Source organism: Rhinatrema bivittatum, chromosome 12, assembly GCF_901001135.1.
Source record: "Rhinatrema bivittatum chromosome 12, aRhiBiv1.1, whole genome shotgun sequence".
Classification (NCBI taxonomy): domain Eukaryota; kingdom Metazoa; phylum Chordata; class Amphibia; order Gymnophiona; family Rhinatrematidae; genus Rhinatrema; species Rhinatrema bivittatum.
The window spans coordinates 3,148,479-3,169,271 of record NC_042626.1 but is presented as its reverse complement, the minus strand read 5'-3'; the positions used below and the strand labels follow the sequence as shown (position 1 = coordinate 3,169,271).

Sequence of the window (20,793 nt, the reverse complement as noted above, 5' to 3'; positions counted from 1 at the left end):
GAGTGTGTGTTGGGAGAATGGCAGAAGTAAAGGTGTAAATGGACATGTGAGAATGTGAGAGAATGAGCAGTGAAAGTAAGTGTGAACATGTGAGAGTGTTTATGAGAACAAATTTGTGAGCATCCGGTCCCACTGTGCAGCTGCTCTCCCCCTCCGCTAATCCAGGGTGACTGGAAGTCAAACGTTCCCAGGTATGTATATAATATGTGACATTATATAAAGAACGAATTTTAAAAACTATGAAAACAAATAATAATAAACCCCCAAACAGAACCACTAGAGCCACTGCCGATAGAGCTTCAGAGCACTGCTCGAACCTGACTCGATGAAAGCTTTCTGAAAGAAAACGAGAAAGTAGCAGCTCTGCAGGCAGCATGTTCCAGGTCATGCTTCACCTGCAAACTCACCTTATGAAAAGGAATATTCAGATCCGGTGTCACTCAGTAACTGACAGACATTACCATGCATTCTGTGAAATAAGACAAAACCCTGCAAAAAATACACTCAGCACCCATACAGCAAACGAGCACTGAAACATCCACAACACAAACAACAACCCTACCTACAGAAAGATGGCACATTAAATATTGCAATGTGCCCTAGAATACCAGTACACCTCCTACTGGGCTAACAGAACAAGCTGGACTGTGACAGATCCCTACAGAGAGCCTCCACACTAGCAGAATCCCTCGCCTCAGTCACAGACACAGAACACGATCCTCACCAAATATCGGATAAGGGACCACAAATTAGAAAAAGAAATATGCAGACTGAAGCTGAACTGGAACCCCCAAGAAGGCAGAGACTGCATGCAGGGCAACCCTGGAGAAAGAGACCCAGAAATGTGTTTCCTCCTTGTAACCCCACCCTGGGGCACATAAAATGGTGAGAGGATTTTCCCCATTGAATAGGGACCCATCTGCTTCAATAGTGACGTGGCCTTGAATGGAGCCAGCAGGGGGACATTTCTCTCTCTAAACTGCTCAGGGAGAACACCCATCATCCTTGGCCCTCAAAACTCTCCCCTACTGGCACCGATAAGGCAATACGCGGAGAGGCTCCACTTGCAGATAAACAGAGCTCTTAACTTTATTTCTGGTTTTAATCCAACCTCCGTGTACAGGAATAGCATAGGGTAGGCATAGAAATACTGCATAAACAGAATTCATGGGATACAAACAACCCAAAGCCGTCGTCACTCAATCCCTCCGCCTTCACCTGCACATTCTTCTCCCCACACTTCTCCCATTTCCACCACCATCTGGTATTCTGTTCTCTCCATATCTCAACCCACCCCAAACCACAGGGGACGGTACAATACTCCCAGATTCCTCTTGTGGGAAATGACGTTCACCCCCTTAGGACTCCCTCTTCAGCTGACCTTCTACTCCAATCTCTCCACTTCTTCCTTCCAGCAGCATGCAGCTCTCCCCAGTATCCTTCATGGGGCACTCCTCATCTTTCCGCTAGGTCATTTCCTCAGGGGAAGGAAACCCTTCTTCCACTCCACAGCCTCAGGCCTCTTTTCTTCAGGGGACGTGCCCCACTCCATACTGAGGTGATCTCCACGCCCACCACTCCAGGTCACTACATTCTGGAGGTCCCTCCAATTTAGAAAAGGGCTAACTCCTGCCAACGCCTCCCAATCTGTACCTCCCACATAATCATCTTCCATCAATCATGTACACCCACAATCTTAGAGGGGACCAACACAGCACCCATTAAACCCAACAGCATTAACGCATCATTCTGCTCAGATCTCACAAAACGCCATCCAGTGGTCATTCAACAGTATTACAAGTGCAACATATGTTAGATAAGAAAACTAAACCATAAAACTTCCCTTGCCCAAACTGTGCTGCTAAAGTAGAGCAGGACACACTTTAAGGGGTTGGGGGTCCTTTTACAGCCTAAATTGTGCAAAATACAAAGGTAGAAGAGAAACACAATTCCCAAAGCTGAGAGAATCCAAAACTTACTAGACAAAAATGAGCATGAAAACCTCTGTATAACCCCCGGGGGAAAGAGCAGTGAACTGCCTCAGGCCAGACATGAAATTTGACAGAGAGAGTATGGATCAGCATCAGAACGTGGGCATTGTCTTTGGTGTTGTCCTTGTACTTTTTAAGTCTTTCCTTTTACCACTCTGGGACCTTTGTACTATTTTATTTGCTTTTTTTTTATGGTTATATGGTTCCATAAGAACATAAGAACATAAGAAATTGCCATGCTGGGTCAGACCAAGGGTCCATCAAGCCCAGCATCCTGTTTCCAACAGAGGCCAAAACCAGGCCACAAGAACCTGGCAATTACCCAAACACTAAGAAGATCCCATGCTACTGATGCAATTAATAGCAGTGGCTATTCCCTAAGTAAAATTGATTAATAGCAGTTAATGGACTTCTCCTCCAAGAACTTATCCAAACCTTTTTTAAACCCAGCTACACTAACTGCACTAACCACATCCTCTGGCAACAAATTCCAGAGCTTTATTGTGCGTTGAGTGAAAAAGAATTTTCTCCGATTAGTCTTAAATGTGCTACTTGCTAACTTCATGGAATGCCCCCTAGTCCTTCTATTATTCGAAAGTGAAAATAACCGAGTCACATCTACTCGTTCAAGACCTCTCATGATCTTAAAGACCTCTATCATATCCCCCCTCAGCCGTCTCTTCTCCAAGCTGAACAGCCCTAATCTCTTCAGCCTATCCTCATAGGGAAGCTGTTCCATCCCCTTTATCATTTTGGTTGCCCTTCTCTGTACCTTCTCCATCGCAACTATATCTTTTTTGAGATGCGGCGACCAGAATTGTACACAGTATTCAAGGTGCGGTCTCACCATGGAGCGATACAGAGGCATTATGACATTTTCCGTTTTGTTAACCATTCCCTTCCTAATAATTCCCAACATTCTGTTTGCTTTTTTGACTGCTGCAGCACACTGAGCCGATGATTTTAAAGTATTATCCACTATGATGCCTAGATCTTTTTCCTGGGTGGTAGCTCCTAATATGGAACCTAACATCGTGTAACTACAGCAACGGTTATTTTTCCCTATATGCATCACCTTGCACTTATCCACATTAAATTTCATCTGCCATTGGATGCCCAATCTTCCAGTCTTGCAAGGTCCTCCTGCAATGTATCACAGTCTGCTTGTGATTTAACTACTCTGAATAGTTTTATATCATCTGCAAATTTGATGTTATTTGGTTATATGGTTACAATGTAAAAATAATAAGATCCCGTAATCTTATTAGTCTCCTTGTTAGCATGTAAACCGATGTGATATACCCCAATCAATGTCGGTATAAAAAAGCAAATAAATAAAAATAAATCTGCGTGCGCATGTATCCCATTCTTTTATAACCTGCGTGAGTTAGAAAATCCACATAATTCTTCCCTGCAACATTTGCGTGTTTTTATTAAATATGTGTGAATAGACATTCAAATTAGTCAGATAAGTCTGAATGTATGCAACTAGATGGCACTGAACTGCTCTACACTTGTTTTTTTACTTTATACTGTAAAAATATATGTGTGGAGAATTTATACACAAAATGTAAGTAGCACTTACACTGGGTAAATCACTTTCTGTGCATTTCTAACATATGCAGGTTTACCAGTAAGTCCTTCTTCATGTCATCAAGACCCTCCTGCCTAATAACAGATCTAAACTTGGACAGATACAACTTATCCGGGTAAGTAGAAACTTCTACGTGGGTGTTCAGTGGCATTGTCGTGCTACTGATTAGCTGGATAAGTTACTTAGCCATATAGGCTACGAATATCTATTCTGTAATGTTTTGAAATGCATCTTAAAGCTTTCACATATCACAGGACCCACAGAAACCTACAGGAGAAAGACATTTGCCCTAAGGGGATGCTATTTATGCTCCTCTTATAATGTAGCCTCCATCACTGGAGGCAGAAAATGTAGTGAGACCGGCCAGAGACGTCACCCAGACACCCCACAGGCAAGCCCAGGCTGACACCGCTGTGGGGGAGCACGTTTCTGAATCGGACCACAGCATCCAGGGCCTTATGATCAGGATAATTGAAGGAAAATGGAACACAATCCAGGAATGCAGGACCGATTTATTTATTTACTTATTAAGCCATTTTATATCCCATGGTTCCAAACCACATGATGAACATATAATACATCCACAGGTACGATGACTTAATGAGGTCAAACAAATAAAGGAGTGTTGAAGAGAAAATGATCAGACACTGGGGAACCGACAAGGTCGGACTTAAGAAAAGACTGAGGTTTCTTATCACATTATGAGCCATAAAATGTACCTGCAGGTCACCTTCTGATCACCCATTAACCCCCCCACCACCCCTGCACCTGCCCCTTCGTTTTATCACTGGAAAGCCTTTTATGGTTCCCTTAGGGCATGGCTATACATAAAGTATCTGAATATAAATGAATGCACCTGCCCAATAGCTGGGTAAGGCTCCTCCCAAAAATTATTTATATGTTGCCTAGTTCATCATATTATATTATGTTATCTGTTATATGTACGGGCACTGCCCAATGGTTTTTTGTTCACTGTGAACCGATACGATGTGCGAACGGATATCGGTATAAAAGAAATGTTAAATAAATAAATAAATAAATAAATAAATCCGGCTAGCTAGCAATTTATTTGGTGATGTTCACAGTACAGTCAGCCATGCCACCGAATATCCTGTCGAGTTAGCTGAATAAGTCTTGGCTGGATTTGTTTCTATATTTCTTCTCTTCTTTTATTTCTGTGCTTATTCAGAATGTGTGAGAGAAGGAGGAGGGGAGCAGGGAATGTGAAGGTAGTGCTCCCGCCTCTGCTAGAAGCCAAGCTTTGTCGTCACTGCCAGCTCTCAGCCCTGCATGCGTGCCCCCATCCTGCCCCTGGCCTCTGCACTGGGGGCAGAAGGCTTTGGGAATGGCCCTCAGGGCTGTGCTTGGGGCAGACTGTGGGAACAGAAACCTCGGAGCCAGCCCCTGACCCTTAGTGAGAAGTTAAATCTGCTGCAAGATGGGAGGGGAGGAGTGCGGGGAAGACGGGAAGGTCGGTTTTTTTCTTCCCAGTTAAAAAAAAAAAAAAGAAGCTTTTGCAGCCCTCCTACTCTTACAGACCTACTGGAGTCTTTTCCCAGAGCCTGTAAAGCAGATCTGACAAAGTCTCTGCTTTCTTGCTTTTCATAACCTTAGTTATCAGCCCTTCTCCCTCTGGGATAAAGGTGGGGGCTGCCAGCAGGACCCCCTTCCCATCCCATGCCACAACGGCAATGAATCGCCTTCCCCTTTTCAAAATGCAGAATCTGCAGGCAGCACATCTGCCTTCTCTCTAGGCATCACATCTGCATTCTCTCTAGGTAGCACATCTGCATTCTCTCTAGGCAGCACATCTGCTTTCTAAAGCAAAACTGAAATAAGCAAATAATGGGGGAAGGGACGGTCCCTTACCCCCCCCCCCCCCCCACGCAAGCAGCTGCAGAAGTGAAATCCCTGGGAATCTGAGAGGGGGGGGGGGGCACAGCAGGTTCCCAGTGTTCAAGTGACACCTGGGGAGTTCCTTGGTAACTTGGATTTTATTTTCCTTGGGACTTTCAATGTTATTCATTCCCTTATTGAACATTTTACAACAACAAAAATCAGAGTTAAAATGATGTTGTTATTACAAACAGGAGAGAAACCAATGGAAAAGTCTTTTTTTTCTGTGACAGCATTGAAATTCCCAGGAAAAATAAAATCAAACCTGAAAAGTAAGGGTCCCTTTGTTTGTGGGAGTTTGGAGGTCTCCTTCTCACCCGGAAGTGAGGTTGCAGCCAAATCCTAGAGTCAGCGCTGGAGCTGTGCCCAGCGCTCAGGAAGGGTCCCTGTATAAAAGCCGGGGCTTCTGCTGGTCCCCGAGGCAGAGGAGCGAGAGCGGGAACCATGCGGGGCCTGGCTTTCCTGACCCTCTGCTTCCTGGGCACCACCTCGCATGCCTTCAGACGGTAAGAGCCAATCTGCAGGGGGGGTGCGGGAATGGGCTCCCTCAGCTGCCGCTCTCTCTCTCTCCCTCCACAGAATCCCACTGAAGAAGATGCCCTCCATCCGGGAAACCCTGCGAGCGATGGGGCTGAAAGCGTCGGACATCTTTTCAGAGCTAAAACTGAAGCGGTCCAGTGCCAGCAATGCTGATAATGGCACTGCACAAACAGTGCTCACCAACTACCTGGATGTAAGTCACACTTCCTCAGCGTGAGCTCACTATTCCCTCTCTAGTGCTATCCTGCTCACTCTTGATTGGTTTTAACCATTCCCAAGTCTCTTTTGCCCTGAGGGTTTGTCTTGATTAGATTCTAAGCTCTACTGAGCAGGGACTGTCTCTTCTGTGCTTTTGTACGTGGAGTAGCACTATAGAAGTGCCACGTAGTAGTAGTGAGCCTTGTGCCATGAATGTGAGCTTATTGTTCTCTGTCTAGTGCTTTTTATGCCATGGGTGTGAGTTCAACTGAGCTCCCCATTCCCTCTCTTAGCTTTCGAACCCCTGTATCAGTATCAAGATCTTGTGCATTTTTATAATGAAATGAAAAAGAAACTCCGTGGACATGTGGACGGGAACAGAGCAGGCTTAGTGCTGGTTGGAGGACCTGCAGCGGAGCAGGGGCAAAGAAGATAGAAAGGGAAAAGGGAAAGAGAGCATTGCGTCCTACCAGCCAAGCAGATCCAGTCACTTCTGTGGACTCGGAGTTCCAGTTTCTCTGTAAAAGCAACACAAATCCATGGATAGCATGAAAACCCCCCCAGGGCTGAGCTGGGTTAGGGAGTAAAGCTTCATGGGAGACCCAGGCAATGACTGCAGCAGACTCAGGTGAGCTACATTCAGGTACTGACCAAGAGGGCTCACCGAACAGGAGAAAAGCCTTAGTAAATGAGACCTAAGTTTGGAGCTGAGGCAATGGAGACTGAAGGAGTGGTGGTGGGACTTGAATCCTGAGCTCCTGTGATTCCCACTCGGCTTCTCCTCCATCATGGTGGCGTACATGCTGTACCTCAGTGTCCTTCCAGTGATGCCTTGGTACACCATGGGATGAATGTGTTAGGGTCCCTGAATAATCACTATCATCCCATGGTGCTTACATTCCTTCCTTCCATCCCATACTGTCCATCTCTCATCTTTAGACTCAGTACTTCGGTGAGATCGACATAGGCTGTCCTGCACAGACTTTCAAAGTGGTGTTTGACACAGGCTCAGCGAACCTTTGGGTGCCATCACACAGCTGCTCCCCCCTTTACAGCGCCTGCGGTAAGACCAGCGGAGGTGGGGATTGTCGAGATTTGAGAAGTTTCTATTGTAGGAATGTTGGAAGGGAGATGGAGTGTCAGAGAGGCAGGATGTGCAGTTAGAAAAATAGGTTATAATGCCTGACCATCCTCCCACTAATAGAGACACAAACAGTACTCATTGTGTAATACGTACACAAATTCACAGAGTATCCACTGTGTAACATACACACCCAGGGCATAACTGCTCTGTAACACACACACAGAGCATAACCACCATGTAAGAGATCCACACACATACAGAATAATCAATGTGTAACAGAAACACACAACACGCACACATACAACGTAACTGCATGTAACACACACACAGAGCATAACCACCATGTAAGAGATCCACTCACATACAGAATAATCAATGTGTAACAGAAACATACAACACATACACATACAATGTAACTGCGTGTAACACATACACACAGAGCATAACCACCATGTAAGAGATCCACTCACATACAGAATAATCAATGAGTAACAGAAACACACAACACACACACATACAACGTAACTGCATGTAACACATACACACACAAGCATAACCACCATGTAACAGATCCACACACATACAGAATAATCAATGTGTAACAGAAACACACAACACGCACACATACAACGTAACTGCATGTAACACACACACACACACAGAGCATAACCACCATGTAAGAGATCCACTCACATACAGAATAATCAATGTGTAACAGAAACATACAACACATACACATACAATGTAACTGCGTGTAACACATACACACAGAGCATAACCACCATGTAAGAGATCCACTCACATACAGAATAATCAATGAGTAACAGAAACACACAACACACACACATACAACGTAACTGCATGTAACACATACACACACAAGCATAACCACCATGTAACAGATCCACACACATACAGAATAATCAATGTGTAACAGAAACACACAACACGCACACATACAACGTAACTGCGTGTAACACACACACACACACAGAGCATAACCACCATGTAAGAGATCCACACACATACAGAATAATCAATGTGTAACAGAAACATACAACACATACACATACAATGTAACTGCGTGTAACACACACACACACACACAGAGCATAACCACCATGTAACAGATCCACTCACATACAGAATAATCAATGTGTAACAGAAACATAGAACACATACACATACAATGTAACTGCATGTAACACACACACACACACACACAGAGCATAACCACCATGTAAAAGATCCACTCAGATACAGAATAATCAATGTGTAACAGAAACACACAACACGCACACATACAACGTAACTGCATGTAACACATACACACACAAGCATAACCACCATGTAACAGATCCACACACATACAGAATAATCAATGTGTAACAGAAACACACAACACGCACACATACAACGTAACTGCGTGTAACACACACACACACACACAGAGCATAACCACCATGTAAGAGATCCACACACATACAGAATAATCAATGTGTAACAGAAACATACAACACATACACATACAATGTAACTGCGTGTAACACACACACACACACAGAGCATAACCACCATGTAACAGATCCACTCACATACAGAATAATCAATGTGTAACAGAAACACACAACACGCACACATACAACGTAACTGCATGTAACACACACACACACACAGAGCATAACCACCATGTAACAGATCCACTCACATACAGAATAATCAATGTGTAACAGAAACATACAACACATACACATACAACGTAACTGCGTGTAACACACACACACACACACACAGAGCATAACCACCATGTAAGAGATCCACTCACATACAGAATAATCAATGTGTAACAGAAACACACAACACGCACACATACAACGTAACTGCATGTAACACACACACAGAGCATAACCACCATGTAAGAGATCCACTCACATACAGAATAATCAATGTGTAACAGAAACATACAACACATACACATACAATGTAACTGCGTGTAACACATACACACAGAGCATAACCACCATGTAAGAGATCCACTCACATACAGAATAATCAATGAGTAACAGAAACACACAACACACACACATACAACGTAACTGCATGTAACACATACACACACAAGCATAACCACCATGTAAGAGATCCACTCACATACAGAATAATCAATGAGTAACAGAAACACACAACACACACACATACAACGTAACTGCATGTAACACATACACACACAAGCATAACCACCATGTAACAGATCCACTCAGATACAGAATAATCAATGTGTAACAGAAACACACAACACGCACACATACAACGTAACTGCATGTAACACATACACACACAAGCATAACCACCATGTAACAGATCCACACACATACAGAATAATCAATGTGTAACAGAAACACACAACACGCACACATACAACGTAACTGCGTGTAACACACACACACACACAGAGCATAACCACCATGTAAGAGATCCACTCACATACAGAATAATCAATGTGTAACAGAAACATACAACACATACACATACAATGTAACTGCGTGTAACACACACACACACACACACAGAGCATAACCACCATGTAAGAGATCCACACACATACAGAATAATCAATGTGTAACAGAAACATACAACACATACACATACAATGTAACTGCGTGTAACACACACACACACACACACAGAGCATAACCACCATGTAACAGATCCACTCACATACAGAATAATCAATGTGTAACAGAAACACACAACACGCACACATACAACGTAACTGCATGTAACACACACACACACACAGAGCATAACCACCATGTAACAGATCCACTCACATACAGAATAATCAATGTGTAACAGAAACATACAACACATACACATACAACGTAACTGCATGTAACACATACACACATAGAGCATAACCACCATGTAAGAGATCCACTCACATACAGAATAATCAATGTGTAACAGAAACACACACACATCTATACGTACACATACAACGAAACTGCATGTAACACACACACACACAGAGCATAACCACCATGTAAAAGATCCACTCAGATACAGAATAATCAGTGCGTAACACACACACACACAAGACATACAAGGTAAGTGCTGTGTGTGTAACGCACACTCAGTGAGTTCATCACTCTACCTTCTCATTGTATTCCTCCTAGTGTCTCATAACCGTTATGACTCTTCCAAATCCAAGACGTATGTGGAGAACGGGACCGGCTTTGCCATCCAGTATGGGTCAGGGAGTGTGAAGGGCTTCCTGAGCCAGGACCTGGTTAAAGTAAGTCCAGTCAGACTTACCCCTGGGAGACAGAGCCTGGGCAGCTACAGTTTTGTGCTTAAAATAAAAATAAATGTCATGTGGTTATTTGATGAGAGACAAAGCCGGAGATCCTTACAGGCTCTTCTCTTCTTCCCAGGTAGCCAACATCCCTGTTATCCAGCTCTTCGCTGAAGCCACGGCCCTGCCTGCCCTGCCCTTCATCTTTGCCAGGTTCGATGGGGTGTTAGGCATGGGGTACCCCAGCCAGGCCATCGATGGGATCACCCCTGTGTTTGACCAGATCCTGTCAGAGCACATTCTGAAGGAAGAGCTCTTCTCAGTCTATTACAGCAGGTGTGTGGCCACTCTCGGGAGACAGGGGTGGAGAGAAAGATTCTACTTCATGGAGTGCATGGCTACTGCTCAGACTGCACGCTTGGTCCTGCAGCAGTGAGAGAGCTCCCCAGGAATCACAGTATCCACGTCTGCCTCTGAACTATCCTGTCCCCAGGGCAGAAATCTCCCAGTACTGGAATAGCAGGAGGTGCTGCAGGGTAGGAGTGAGGTGCATGGGCAGAGCTGTGTGTGAGGGTCTCAGTACTGGAATAGCAGGGGGTGCTGCAGGGCAGGAGTGAGGTGCATGGGCAGAGCTGTGTGTGAGGGTCTCAGTACTGGAATAGCAGGGGGAGCTGGAGGGCAGGAGTGAGGTGCATGGGCAGAGCTGTGTGTGAGGGTCTCAGTACTGGAATAGCAGCGGGTACTGCAGGGCAGGAGTGAGGTGCATTGGCAGAGCTGTGTGTGTGAGGGTCTCAGTACTGGAATAGCAGGGGGTGCTGCAGGGCAGGAGTGAGGAGCATTGGCAGAGCTGTGTGTGAGGGTCTCAGTACTGGAATAGCAGGAGGTGCTGCAGGGTAGGAGTGAAGTGCATTGGCAGAGCTGTGTGTGAGGGTCTCAGTACTGGAATAGCAGGGGGTGCTGCAGGGCAGGAGTGAGGTGCAGTGGCAGAGCTGTGTGTGAGGGTCTCAGTACTGGAATAGCAGGGGGTACTGCAGGGCAGGAGTGAGGTGCATTGACAGAACTGTGTGTGAGGGTCTCAGTACTGGAATAGCAGGGGGTGCTGCAGGGTAGGAGTGAGGTGCATGGGCAGAGCTGTGTGTGAGGGTCTCAGTACTGGAATAGCAGGGGGTGCTGCAGGGCAGGAGTGAGGAGCATTGGCAGAGCTGTGTGTGAGGGTCTCAGTACTGGAATAGCAGGGGGTGCTGCAGGGCAGGAGTGAGGAGCATTGGCAGAGCTGTGTGTGTGAGGGTCTCAGTACTGGAATAGCAGGGGGTGCTGCAGGGCAGGAGTGAGGTGCATTGGCAGAGCTGTGTGTGAGGGTCTCAGTACTGGAATAGCAGGGGCTGCTGCAGGGCAGGAGTGAGGTGCATTGGTAGAGCTATATGTGACGGTCTCAGTACTGGAATAGCAGGGGGTGCTGCAGGGCAGGAGTGAGGTGCATTGGCAGAGCTGTGTGTGAGGGTCTCCATACTGGAATAGTAGGAGGTGCTGCAGGGGAGGAGTGAGGTGCATTGGTAGAGCTATATGTGAGGGTCTCAGTACTGGAATAGCAGGGGGTGCTGCAGGGCAGGAGTAAGGTGCATTGGCAGAGCTGTGTGTGAGGGTCTCAGTACTGGAATAGCAGGGGGGTGCTGCAGGGCAGGAGTGAGGTGCATTGGCAGAGCTGTGTGTGAGGGTCTCCATACTGGAATAGTAGGAGGTACTGCAGGGCAGGAGTGAGGTGCATTGGCAGAGCTGTGTGTGAGGGTCTCAGTACTGGAATAGCAGGGGGTGTTGAGGGGCAGGAGTGAGGTGCATTGGCAGAGCTGTGTGTGAGGGTCTCAGTACTGGAATAGCAGGGGGTGCTGCAGGGCAGGAGTGAGGTGCATGGGCAGAGCTGTGTGTGAGGGTCTCAGTACTGGAATAGCAGGGGGTGTTGAGGGGCAGGAGTGAGGTGCATTGGCAGAGCTGTGTGTGAGGGTCTCAGTACTGGAATAGCAGGGGGTGCTGCAGGGCAGGAGTAAGGTGCATTGGCAGAGCTGTGTGTGAGGGTCTCAGTACTGGAATAGCAGGGGGTGCTGCAGGGTAGGAGTGAGGTGCATTGGCAGAGCTGTGTGTGAGGGTCTCAGTACTGGAATAGCAGGGGGTGCTGCAGGGCAGGAGTAAGGTGCATTGGCAGAGCTGTGTGTGAGGGTCTCAGTACTGGAATAGCAGGGGGTGCTGCAGGGCAGGAGTGAGGTGCATGGGCAGAGCTGTGTGTGTGAGGGTCTCAGTACTGGAATAGCAGGGGGTGCTGCAGGGCAGGAGTGAGGAGCATTGGCAGAGCTGTGTGTGAGGGTCTCAGTACTGGAATAGCAGGGGGAGCTGCAGGGCAGGAGTGAGGTGCATTGGCAGAGCTGTGTGTGAGGGTCTCAGTAATAGGGAGTGGGGAAGATTAGAAGGGGCTACAGATGCTTGGTTTGGTTAAAATGTGATTTAGATTTTTCTTTTTTTACAGAAGTTCGAAGTAAGAAGATAAAGCAGTCAGTCCTTGCACGTGCTCACAATCATGCCTTTCACACTGCCCCATCTTCCTGCGGTAACCGAGCTCTCGCGTTGCACCTGCTCAGTGCTGGTCAGTAAGGAAGCGTTGATCCCCCTCCCCCCACCCCAAACCCTGGGATGGTGCCAGAAGCAATGCCCCCTCCCCTCAGAAGGACCTCAGAGCAGTAGGCTGGGGTTTCTCCCTCCCATCTCGGAGCATTCAGCTTCCTGGACACTCGATGCTGGGCTCTGGAGTTATGGTCATAAAAGCAGCATTTTCCCTTGATTATTCGCCTTTAGTCCATGTGTGTTAGGGGGAAGCTGAGAATTTAGCAGAAGTGGTCATGCCCTGGAGCACCCGGAGTAAGGGCATCAGCGCTGGGCACTGCATGACCTCTGCACTCTCTGTCCTAGCACCGTGCACTGCACTCACCGCATGGCCTGGATTCCAGGGCGTTCTGGGTCTGGGCTCAGCATGGCCAGTGGGGCTGCGACAGAGTGCTGGGCAACCATGCAGAGAGAGGAGGCTACTGACTGATTTCTGTGTGCATGACAGGGATACTCATCTGAAGCCTGGTGGGGAGATCATCCTGGGGGGGGTCTGACCAGTCCCATTACACTGGAAGTTTCCAGTACCTGGATGTCATTAAGAAGGGCTTCTGGCAGATCAGCTTGAAAGGGTGAGTAGTAGCGCTGCAGGATTTCTCTGCATTCGGCCGGAGAGAAGCAGAGCCTTAGAGCAGCTCTCACTGTGGCACTGTCAGGGGCCCAGCCTGCAGCCCCCTGCCCCCCAGTCCTGGACCTTTCATTACCTTTCCTGTCTCTCCCATCCCTTACCTGGCATGCCATTGCCCTAACTCTGCCCCGTCCTTCAGCACAGGGGTCCCAATGGCCAGGGAGGGCAGGCTCTGCTAGGTGCCCAGGCTGCAGGGATCCATCAGGCTCTTCTCTGTTCTGCAGGGTGGCCGTTGGGGCCGAGACTCTCTTCTGTATGGAAGGGTGTACAGTGGCCGTGGACACGGGGGCTTCTTACATCACTGGCCCAGCAGGCTCGGTATCTGTACTGATGAAAGCCATTGGGGCTACTGAACTAGCTGAAGGAGAGGTCAGTAAAGAAGAATTCTCCTTTCTGATTCTGCAGTGCAACCCGTGTATAGTGCATGCCTGGAAAGCCACATCTCAGATCACATTAGGTTCCCCTGGGAAGCTTTCCTCCTGCGTGGGATCAGAGCTCCAGGTCCAGGATGGTGCACGCTTGTGCTGCGCTCCGGCCACAGAACTGTCCTGGACCTCAGGAGAGAGCCTGCATGTGTGTGTGAGGGCAGAGAGCTGACTCCCTGCGTGTGTGTGTGAGGGCAGAGAGCTGACTCCCTGCATGTGTGTGTGTGAGGGCAGAGAGCTGACTCCCTGGGTGTGTGTGTGTGAGGGCAGAGAACTGACTCCCTGCGTGTGTGTGTGAGGGCAGAGAGCTGACTCCCTGCATGTGTGTGTGAGGGCAGAGAGCTGACTCCCTGGGTGTGTGTGTGTGAGGGCAGAGAGCTGACTCCCTGCATGTGTGTGTGAGGGCAGAGAGCTGACTCCCTGCGTGTGTGTGTGAGGGCAGAGAGCTGACTCCCTGGGTGTGTGTGTGTGAGGGCAGAGAGATGACTCCCTGCTTGTGTGTGTGTGAGGGCAGAGAGCTGACTCCCTGCGTGTGTGTGTGAGGGCAGAGAGCTGACTCCCTGGGTGTGTGTGTGTGAGGGCAGAGAGCTGACTCCCTGCTTGTGTGTGTGGTGAGGGCAGAGAGCTGACTCCCTGCGTGTGTGTGTGAGGGCAGAGAGCTGACTCCCTGCATGTGTGTGTGTGACGGCAGAGAGCTGACTCCCTGGGTGTGTGTGTGTGAGGGCAGAGAGCTGACTCCCTGCGTGTGTGTGTGTGAGGGCAGAGAGCTGACTCCCTGCGTGTGTGTGTGAGGGCAGAGAGCTGACTCCCTGGGTGTGTGTGTGAGGGCAGAGAGCTGACTCCCTGCGTGTGTGTGTGTGAGGGCAGAGAGCTGACTCCCTGGGTGTGTGTGTGAGGGCAGAGAGCTGACTCCCTGCGTGTGTGTGTGTGAGGGCAGAGAGCTGACTCCCTGCGTGTGTGTGTGAGGGCAGAGAGCTGACTCCCTGCTTGTGTGTGTGTGAGGGCAGAGAGCTGACTCCCTGCGTGTGTGTGTGAGGGCAGAGAGCTGACTCCCTGCATGTGTGTGTGTGAGGGCAGAGAGCTGACTCCCTGGGTGTGTGTGTGTGAGGGCAGAGAGCTGACTCCCTGCATGTGTGTGTGAGGGCAGAGAGCTGACTCCCTGGGTGTGTGTGTGTGAGGGCAGAGAGCTGACTCCCTGCGTGTGTGTGTGAGGGCAGAGAGCTGACTCCCTGGGTGTGTGTGTGTGAGGGCAGAGAGCTGACTCCCTGCATGTGTGTGTGAGGGCAGAGAGCTGACTCCCTGCGTGTGTGTGTGAGGGCAGAGAGCTGACTCCCTGGGTGTGTGTGTGTGAGGGCAGAGAGATGACTCCCTGCTTGTGTGTGTGTGAGGGCAGAGAGCTGACTCCCTGCATGTGTGTGTGAGGGCAGAGAGCTGACTCCCTGCGTGTGTGTGTGAGGGCAGAGAGCTGACTCACTGGGTGTGTGTGTGTGAGGGCAGAGAGCTGACTCCCTGCTTGTGTGTGTGTGAGGGCAGAGAGCTGACTCCCTGCGTGTGTGTGTGAGGGCAGAGAGATGACTCCCTGCATGTGTGTGTGTGACGGCAGAGAGCTGACTCCCTGGGTGTGTGTGTGTGAGGGCAGAGAGCTGACTCCCTGCGTGTGTGTGTGTGAGGGCAGAGAGCTGACTCCCTGCATGTGTGTGTGAGGGCAGAGAGCTGACTCCCTGCGTGTGTGTGTGAGGGCAGAGAGCTGACTCCCTGCGTGTGTGTGGCTCGCGTTTTGTCTTGCTGCTGCCACCTGGGTCCGTTAGGAGGTCTGCTGGTGCCCTCTACTGCAGACAACGTGCATAACCGTCTTCTTCTCTCCTTCCAGTACATCGTAGACTGTGACAAAGTTGCACATCTGCCTGACATTTCCTTCCACATGGGGGGACGAAGCTACACACTGAGTGGCCAGGCTTACATCCTGCGGGTAGGTACAGAGAAGGCCAAGGTGGCTGGCGCTGGGTCCCAGCCATGGGATGGTGCTGCTCTCTGGCACGCTGCATGTCCTAGGAATAGTTTGCAGGATATGGGAGAGAGGGGAAATCCCCAAATGCTGGTGCTAAGTTTGCTCTCTCCCCCTGCCAGTATGACCTCCCTAGCCTTGCACACCCCAATGCTGAGCTCCGGGTCAGGGGGCAAAGCTGAGCCAGCCCTGCTTTTAATGCAGGGAGATGTGGTCCTGCCTTCCTAAGGGAATCAGTAGAGAAGTCAGACCTGCGTCTACATGAAGAGAGCTCTCTCATATCCATACCTGCTTTAGAAACCAAAGTTATAAACAAGGAAGGCAGGAAAAAGAGAGCAGAGCACAAAATGATGTTGGTGGGAAAGTATGTATACCTGCACCCCTCCCATGAGCCTCTGTATCCCTGCACCCATCCCCTGAGCCCTCCAGTCCTAGAGGTGACAGCTCTGTATCCCTGCTCCCAGCCCCTGATCCCTCCAGTCCTAGAGGTGACAGGCTCTGTATCCCTGTGCCCATCCCCTGATCCCTCCAGTCCTAGAGGTGACAGGCTCTGTATCCTTGCTCCCATCCCCTGATCCCTCCAGTCCTAGAGGTGACAGGCTCTGTATCCCTGTGCCCATCCCCTGATCCCTCCAGTCCTAGAGTTGACTGGCTCTGTATCCCTGCTCCCATCCCCTGCTCCCTCCAGTCCTAGAGGTGACAGGCTCTGTATCCCTGCACCCAACCCCTCATCCCTCCAGTCCTAGAGGTGACAGGCTCTGTATCCCTGCTCCCATCCCCTGATCCCTCCAGTCCTAGAGGTGACAGGCTCTGTATCCCTGCTCCCATCCCCTGCTCCCTCCAGTCCTAGAGTTGACAGGCTCTGTATCCCTGCTCCCAACCCCTGATCCCTCCAGTCCTAGAGGTGACAGGCTCTGTATCCCTGCGCCCATCCCCTGAGCCCTCCAGTCCTAGAGGTGACAGGCTCTGTATCCCTGCTCCCATCCCCTGATCCCTCCAGTCCTAGAGGTGACAGGCTCTGTATCCCTGCTCCCATCCCCTGAACCCTCCAGTCCTAGAGGTGACAGGCTCTGTATCCCTGCGCCCATCCCCTGAGCCCTCCAGTCCTAGAGGTGACAGGCTCAGTATCCCTGCTCCCATCCCCTGCTCCCTCCAGTCCTAGAGGTGACAGGCTCTGTATCCCTGCCCCCATCCCCTGATCCCTCCAGTCCTAGAGGTGACAGGCTCTGTATCCCTGCTCCCATCCCCTGATCCCTCCAGTCCTAGAGGTGACAGGCTCTGTATCCCTGCTCCCATCCCCTGATCCCTCCAGTCCTAGAGGTGACAGCTCTTTATCCCTGCGCCCATCCCCTGAGCCCTCCAGTCCTAGAGGTGACAGGCTCTGTATCCCTGCGCCCATCCCCTGAGCCCTCCAGTCCTAGAGGTGACAGGCTCTGTATCCCTGCTCCCATCCCCTGATCCCTCCAGTCCTAGAGGTGACAGGCTCTGTATCCCTGCTCCCATCCCCTGATCCCTCCAGTCCTAGAGGTGACAGGCTCTGTATCCCTGTTCCCATCCCCTGATCCCTTCAGTCCTAGAGGTGACAGGCTCTGTATCCCTGCTCCCATCCCCTGATCCCTCCAGTCCTAGAGGTGCCAGGCTCTGTATCCCTGCTCCCATCCCCTGCTCCCTCCAGTCCCAGAGGTGATAGGCTCCGTATCCCTGCACCGATCCCCTGATCCCTCCAGTCCTAGAGGTGCCAGGCTCTGTATCCCTGCTCCCATCCCCTGATCCCTCCAGTCCTAGAGGTGACAGCTCTGTATCCCTGCGCCCATCCCCTGAGCCCTCCAGTCCTAGAGGTGACAGGCTCTGTATCCCTGCTCCCATCCCCTGATCCCTCCAGTCCTAGAGGTGCCAGGCTCTGTATCCCTGCTCCCATCCCCTGATCCCTCCAGTCCTAGAGGTGACAGCTCTGTATCCCTGCGCCCATCCCCTGAGCCCTCCAGTCCTAGAGGTGACAGGCTCTGTATCCCTGCGCCCATCCCCTGAGCCCTCCAGTCCTAGAGGTGACAGGCTCTGTATCCCTGCTCCCGTCCCCTGATCCCTCCAGTCCTAGAGGTGACAGGCTCTGTATCCCTACTCCCATTCCCTGATCCCTCCAGTCCTAGAGGTGACAGGCTCTGTATCCCTGCTCCCATCCCCTGCTCCCTCCAGTCCTAGAGGTGACAGGCTCTGTATCCCTGCTCCCATCCCCTGATCCCTCCAGTCCTAGAGGTGACAGGCTCTGTATCCCTGCACCCATCCCCTGATCCCTCCAGTCCTAGAGGTGACAGGCTCTGTATCCCTGCTCCCGTCCCCTGATCCCTCCAGTCCTAGAGGTGACAGGCTCTGTATCCCTACTCCCATTCCCTGATCCCTCCAGTCCTAGAGGTGCCAGGCTCTGTATCCCTGCTCCTGTCCCCTGATCCCTCCAGTCCTAGAGGTGACAGGCTCTGTATCCCTGCCCCCATCCCCTGATCCCTCCAGTCCTAGAGGTGACAGGCTCTGTATCCCTGCGCCCATCCCCTGATCCCTCCAGTCCCAGAGGTGACAGGCTCTGTATCCCTGCTCCCATCCCCTGAGCCCTCCAGTCCTAGAGGTGACAGGCTCTGTATCCCTGCTCCCATCCCCTGATCTCTCCAGTCCTAGAGGTGACAGGTTCTTTATCCCTGCTCCCATCCCCTGATCCCTCCAGTCCTAGAGGTGACAGGCTCTGTATCCCTGCTCCCTCCAGTCCTAGAGGTGACAGGCTCTGTATCCCTGCTCCCATCTCATTCCTCCAGTCCTAGAGGTGACAGGCTCTGTATCCCTGCTCCCATCCCCTGATCCCTCCAGTCCTAGAGGTGACAGGCTCTGTATCCCTGCTCCCTCCAGTCCTAGAGGTGACAGGCTCTTTATCCCTGCTCCCATCTCATTCCTCCAGTCCTAGAGGTGACAGGCTCTGTATCCCTGCTCCCTCCAGTCCTAGAGGTGACAGGCTCTGTATCCCTGCCCCCATCCCCTGATCCCTCCAATCCTAGAGGTGACAGGCTCTGTATCCCTGCTCCCTCCAGTCCTAGAGGTGACAGGCTCTGTATCCCTGCGCCCATCCCCTGAGCCCTCCAGTCCTAGAGGTGACAGGCTCTGTATCCCTGCTCCCATCTCATTCCTCCAGTCCTAGAGGTGACAGGCTCTGTATCCCTGCTCCCGTCCCCTGATCCCTCCAGTCCTAGAGGTGACAGGCTCTGTATCCCTGCTCCCGTCCCCTGATCCCTCCAGTCCTAGAGGTGACAGGCTCTGTATCCCTGCTCCCTCCAGTCCTAGAGGTGACAGGCTCTGTATCCCTGCTCCCATCTCATTCCTCTAGTCCTAGAGGTGACAGGCTCTGTATCCCTGCTCCCATCCCCTGAGCCCTCCAGTCCTAGAGGTGACGGGCTCTGTATCCCTGCGCCCATCCCCTGATCCCTCCAGTCCTATAGGTGACAGCTCTGTATCCCTGCTCCCATCCCCTGATCCCTCCAGTCCTAGAAGTATCTAGTAATGAAAGATAGTAGGATGATGGGTCACTGCTATGGTTATTTGTGGGTTGGGTCTTCTCTTTGCAGCAGTCTGAGTTTGGAGAAGAGGTCTGCACTGTGGCCTTCTCAGGCCTGGACATCCCCCCACCCACCGGTCCCCTCTGGTTTCTTGGAGCCACTTTCATCGGGCAGTACTACACTGAATTTGATCGGAAAAACAACCGCATCGGCTTTGCCACATCTGTCTGATTTATCCTCATTCTGCAACCTTAGACATACAGAAAGAAAAGGAGCTGAGAAATTGGAAAGAAAGTGACTTTAAAAGCCAAAGAAACGTAATGTGAACTTGTCCAGAAATCTCTCGTGCTGGGTTGTGCATTGCAAAAAAAAGCCTCGTCAGAGATGGAGAAAGTAGACTTACATCTCCAGTAAAGGTCCTCCTGCAACCGAAGTGGACCCTGCCGTCGGGTCTCCCGTGCACCAGCAAACCCTGCTATGCTGCCTGGGAAGCCCCAAAGCAACCAAGTAGTCCATTGGGGCCATGGACCTGGAGAGTTGTTCTCTCTGGACGGGACTGAGGCTGGAGTATCCGTGGTTAATGACTGGGGGAGGGGTGCTTTAAGCCTTTTATTGTCTTCTGTCTGAAAATGTAGGGGCAAGGATTGTAATGCACTAGGTGTGGGGTGAAAGACCAGACCAAACGGGCCAAGTCTCTTTATCTGCCATCAGATCCTGCCAAGTAAACACGTTCTGTCTTTGGCAATGAATTCGGTTCTGTTTCTGTGTTAAGGGGCAGGTAGGGGAGGAAGCAGGGCTTCTCAATCATCTGTGACGTAATGTACAGTGAATATTCATGAGATAAATGTGCATGCAAATGTACCTCTTGCATATTCATTGCGGGTATTCAGAAAACACGGGACAGGTTTGGGAAGCCCTGGGGGTGTAAGCTAGAACTGGAGGTTTCACAGTCAGG

At 50.3% G+C, this 20,793-nt stretch overlaps 1 protein-coding gene across 1 annotated transcript; it reads left to right on the top strand.

Annotated features, from left to right (window-relative positions):
* Positions 1 to 5,912: 5,912 nt before the first annotated feature.
* On the top strand, positions 5,913 to 20,579 carry REN (renin). Its single transcript, XM_029574138.1, is given in 11 exon segments — positions 5,913 to 5,987; positions 6,061 to 6,214; positions 7,159 to 7,282; positions 10,480 to 10,598; positions 10,738 to 10,934; positions 13,114 to 13,122; positions 13,696 to 13,732; positions 13,734 to 13,819; positions 14,100 to 14,244; positions 16,171 to 16,269; positions 19,908 to 20,579. Coding segments are annotated over 11 exon segments (1,194 nt in total). The 5' UTR covers positions 5,913 to 5,925; the 3' UTR covers positions 20,070 to 20,579.
* The last annotated feature ends 214 nt before the right edge of the window (positions 20,580 to 20,793 follow it).